Genomic DNA, 4,597 nt, shown 5'->3' with positions numbered 1-4,597 from the left:
AGGAGCCGGTTTTCAATGTTGTAGATTTTGTCATTTATATACATAATAGTGGTCTTGCTGTAGTAATAGTGGTAGGCTTATCAACTTGGTAGATTATTTTGTCATTTATAAATAGGCTATGGATATGAATTTGTCATGTCAGTGCTCAATTCTTGTACACATGGTATATATGATTGTCTGCAGAATCATACAGGAAAAAGACTCAAATGCCTTTGTGGAGACAGAATAATATGGTAATGTGTATAACTTTTTCTACAGAAAAAGTTCATTATGTATTTAAAGTTGGAATCAGTATGTAATATGAAAAATTGATGGTCAAGTAATCTTTTATTACTGATGGTTACCAGACAGATCAATGCTCTCTTTGGATAATTAAATATTGTAGTAGTGTTTAGTAAATAGTATTTATCCATTTTCTTTAGTCAAGATATTGCATATTACAGTTACAATATTCCATGAAGCATTCAGTAGATTAGAGTCATTACAGTATCATTTATTTTAATATTTTACATAAGAATTGCTAATAAAGGTTTTTAAGAATAATCATTAAAAAACTGTACATGTTGATTTACTGAAAATCAGGTAGAATGGAGAGTGCAGAAGCAAAATTGCTAAATTGCTGTGTATCAAGAAGGTTTAAAGATAAAAAATATATACAAAATCAACTAAAAGAGAATCTAAGAATGTAAGTTAATAATAATGTTGCTGATTTTCATTATAGAGTCAGCATGGGATTCAGGCCTCAGGCTGTTTGTTGAGGAAGCAACAAGCTTTTTGTTTGTCAGTATAGCAACATTGAACCCACTGGCTAGGAATGGAAAGTCTGAGCTAATGTGAAGAATGTGGGACTGTATTTGCCATTCATGTTTTTTATATGTTTTGTATATATTCTGCTCTATTTATTCTGTGGTATGGGAATAAAACTAAAGATATGAACAATATTTCACAAATTCTGTATGAAAATAAAATTGATTTTAGAAGTGCCATATACACTCTTGAATAAAAAATAAATGGGCGACGAACCTATGCTATAAGAGAATGATAACTAATAAAGTTATATACAACCAATGTACAATGTTCTTAATCTACATGTGCAATTTTTTTTAGGCTGGCGGTGACAATGGGAACAGCATGGAATTTCCAACAACCAACTTGTATGAGCTTGAGGGCCGTGTTTTTACCGACACTTGGTCAATCCCCTACAAACGAGAAGAGTCTTTAGGGAAGTGTTTGGTTGCAGCAACACGTCTAGCTGAAGAAGGTATCTCAGTGCTGTAATTGTGTGGTTTTGAATAGTTTATGTATCAGAAAAAAAAAAAAAAATTAATGACAGGATATACATTTTTTTTTTATTGGCTGAACTAATTACCTTCTTTACATCCAGGTCTTTGCGATGCAGACGAATCATGTCAGCGCTTTATGGAGCGATGTCTTCCTGAGTGCTTTCAGAAACTACTAGCAAATGGTGCTGTGCGGAGATGGGGGCCCGAGATACAGGAAGGGGTGTTTAACTTGCTAGACTTATTGACCAATCTTGTCATTGCAAGGCTTAAACAGGGGCCCATTCCTGAAGCTTTACTAAAAAATTCTTATGCTCTTGTAAGTCATGTATCTCTCTAGTTCCTTTGACTTAACAGTTTTGTATGATATGTTTTACTGATGTGTTCTCCAAGACTATACATTTTTTTGTAGTTTATTATAGGTATTTTGAGCTGACTCTGCATATTTGGTCTCCTTAGGCAATGGATTCTGAATGTGAGTGGAACCAGAAGAACAAACACAGACCAGCAGAATTCATTGGAGATACTACATATGCTGAATCACCATCACAATTTGTAAGCAGTTTAATTATACAAGAATACAGTTGATGAAAATTTACATGATATATGAAATGTATTACATTTTTACAGGAGTGAATAAATGGTGTTTTCTTTTGATAGACCTGTTGCAAATTTCGAAATGGAAATTTTTCAGGAATTATATGGTTGGCTGGTGGACCTCATTAATATATATGGCAACCGTGGTGGCCTGGAGCTGGTGGCGGGACGATTTGCTTCTGGAGAAGAGTTGACAGCAGGCCAGATGGCAGCTCTGCTTCTTCCTCTAGGACAGTGTGCTAAGTTCTTAATTCGGGATATAGTATGTCCCATTTTGCAGCCAGCTGTCACACAAGCACTGAATTATGTGGCAAATTTGGAGGAAAAGCAACTAAAGGGTCAGGTGAGTTTGTTTGGTTAAATGTGGATTGGAAGACTCTGTTCTTGTTTGACCTAAGCTGTGAAAATAGATTTTTGTAAGAATATAGAATACATTGTGAATGCTTAAAGAACATTTGCTATAATCAGTGTAATTAATGTTCCAGAAAATTGGATCTTGTTATGAGCTTCTTGAAGCTGTTCGGCTCTTATGTGTATCTCTTTGGCCTGAGGAGGTACAACGAACCAGTGACCTTAGACTGGAAATGATCATTCGCATGTTGAAGACACCTCATTTTTCGGCAAGAATGAATGCGCTTAAGGTTTGTATTTTGCATTTGAATCTCTAAGGAGTAGGTTTGTGTTGACAGTATTTTTCTGTGCTTTCCATAATAGGTTTCAAACCTGTTTTTAGGAAAGTAATAGGAAGAGCTTTATGTAAGTAATAGTATCATAAGTTCTATGTTATTATTTTGCACAAATACATAATTTATCAAAATCAAGTGATTTTATGAATGTTTTTTATTAAGATAATGTGTTTTAAACTTCTGTCATAAAAACTAATTTAATCAAGCTTCATAAATAAATAAATTTGATAAATTGAGAATGGAGATGCAGATATTGGTTTCTGTAGACTTTTTTTCTCTCCCACACTTGTATTTTATAAAACAAAAAGCAAAAGTATATCAAATTTTGTTTATATTAAAGGAACTGGCAAGACTCATTGAAGATAGTGAGAGACGTCGCGGCAATGTCATTGATGCTGACATTATACAGGAGTGGATGACCAGGAATAGGGTTCTGTCTCTGGCTCTTGAAGGTAGGCTGAAACTAAGTCACGGAGTACAGCAGGAGGACCGTAGCTTTGATTGTATTAGGGTATAGTAAAAACCCAAGATTGCATGAATTAGTTAAAGGTACCACTAATTTGGGAGGTAACCTTTGCCCTATATAAGTTCAGATAATTGTGAAGTAAATAAACTGTGGTTGAAGACAAATGGAGCACATTCTGTTTCACAATTCTTGTTGCACATTTGGGTAAGAGTGTAACCACTTTTTCTATTTTTTTCAAGCTTAATGATTAAAAATAAGAAATATGGTCATTGAAGGAATATATCTCAGAGAAATACAGTGTTTTATTTGATGATGTATCACAAGTCCGTAATTTCATGCATGTTAGCACTCAGCATTATGAAACACGTAGACATAAGATACATTGTGACATGGAATTTAAGAGCTCTTCATTCTGCATCTTTTGTATGTTTTGTGCAAAATTGCATGATAAACAAATATTAACTTCAGATTTTTTAGAGGTATCTATTCTCCAGTTATTTTGCATCTCAAATTTAGATTGGATATTTTTTTTATTCCTTTGTAGAGATGCAGGAGTTTAATTATTTATGGGGGGAAAAATTATGTACTGTAATATAGAAACTATATGTACATATTATTACATTTGAACAAGTGAAAGTTTCTGTATATTTATACTATTTATTACCAATGCTTTATTTGTTCCAGATTATTTTTAATTGTGGTTTCATCATAAAATAAATTTTCAATTGGATGTATTTGTAAATCTTTAATTGTGCTCAATATAGGTAACATCGACCAAGTGCAGTACACAGATCGGATGAAGGAACTAGTTGAGTTTATGGGCCCAAAGCTGCAGGAAGAGGAACTGACACGTATTTGGCACATGGCAGAAAAAGCCAGTCCCCATGTAGTAGACAACATTCACCGCATTATGGCTGCTGCTGCTACGCGCTTTAATCCGCACCAGTTTGATCATCTTCTTAGTCTTATCAGGAAGGTACTGAATAAGGTCTAAGGGGTCTTCTCTTTGAGTTTGCCTTTGCTGGAACTTATTGATCAACTCACTCCTTTTTTTTTGCTTTTTAGTTGTTGTTTTTTTGTAATAGAATAGTAATTATTTTTCCCGTCTTTCCCTCTCATGCTATCTTTAGTTGTCTCTATAGCTTAGTGTTACCAGGAAATAGAAGTTATTATTTACAGGTTATTATTAATCTTTCCACGTTTTGCATAGAGCTGGGATGAAGGTAATGATCGGCTGAGAGAGAAACTGCTTTCCTTTATTGGAAAGATCGGCCAGGACTCTCGATTAGGTCGAACAGCTGAGAAGATGCTGGATGCTCTTTGGGAGCTTGCGCGAGTTCCAGCCTTGCCTCCTAGATTAGTTCATCAGGCGATGAATGAACACCTTGCCATTCTCAATGAGTCGGCCACTAGGGAACAGGTGTGTATGTTATTGACACAAGGAATGCAATACAATCAGAGACATTTTTGAAATTAAGCCTGTAGCATTGTGTTTTCAAATATATTGTGGTCAACTTATGATCTTGATTTAATAAGCCTGTAATAGATTATTTTTTTTCTTAATTTTA

General features: G+C 34.4%; 1 protein-coding gene across 1 annotated transcript in view; it reads left to right on the top strand.

The window, feature by feature from the left end:
- The window catches only part of LOC119589266 (ubiquitin carboxyl-terminal hydrolase 24-like), a 33,335-nt gene that overhangs the window by 1,977 nt on the left and 26,761 nt on the right, over nucleotides 1-4,597 (top strand). The window contains exons 2-9 of the mRNA XM_037937884.1: nucleotides 1,108-1,261; nucleotides 1,385-1,599; nucleotides 1,740-1,835; nucleotides 1,975-2,220; nucleotides 2,363-2,518; nucleotides 2,904-3,015; nucleotides 3,794-4,005; nucleotides 4,240-4,449. Coding sequence (XP_037793812.1) covers nucleotides 1,108-1,261; nucleotides 1,385-1,599; nucleotides 1,740-1,835; nucleotides 1,975-2,220; nucleotides 2,363-2,518; nucleotides 2,904-3,015; nucleotides 3,794-4,005; nucleotides 4,240-4,449 — 1,401 coding nt within the window. The remainder of the gene's footprint in view (nucleotides 1-1,107; nucleotides 1,262-1,384; nucleotides 1,600-1,739; nucleotides 1,836-1,974; nucleotides 2,221-2,362; nucleotides 2,519-2,903; nucleotides 3,016-3,793; nucleotides 4,006-4,239; nucleotides 4,450-4,597) is intronic.

This window comes from Penaeus monodon, chromosome 25 (genome assembly GCF_015228065.2).
Source record: "Penaeus monodon isolate SGIC_2016 chromosome 25, NSTDA_Pmon_1, whole genome shotgun sequence".
Taxonomy (NCBI): domain Eukaryota; kingdom Metazoa; phylum Arthropoda; class Malacostraca; order Decapoda; family Penaeidae; genus Penaeus; species Penaeus monodon.
The sequence above is the reverse complement of the archived record's forward strand: the minus strand, read 5'-3'. Positions and strand labels throughout refer to the sequence as shown.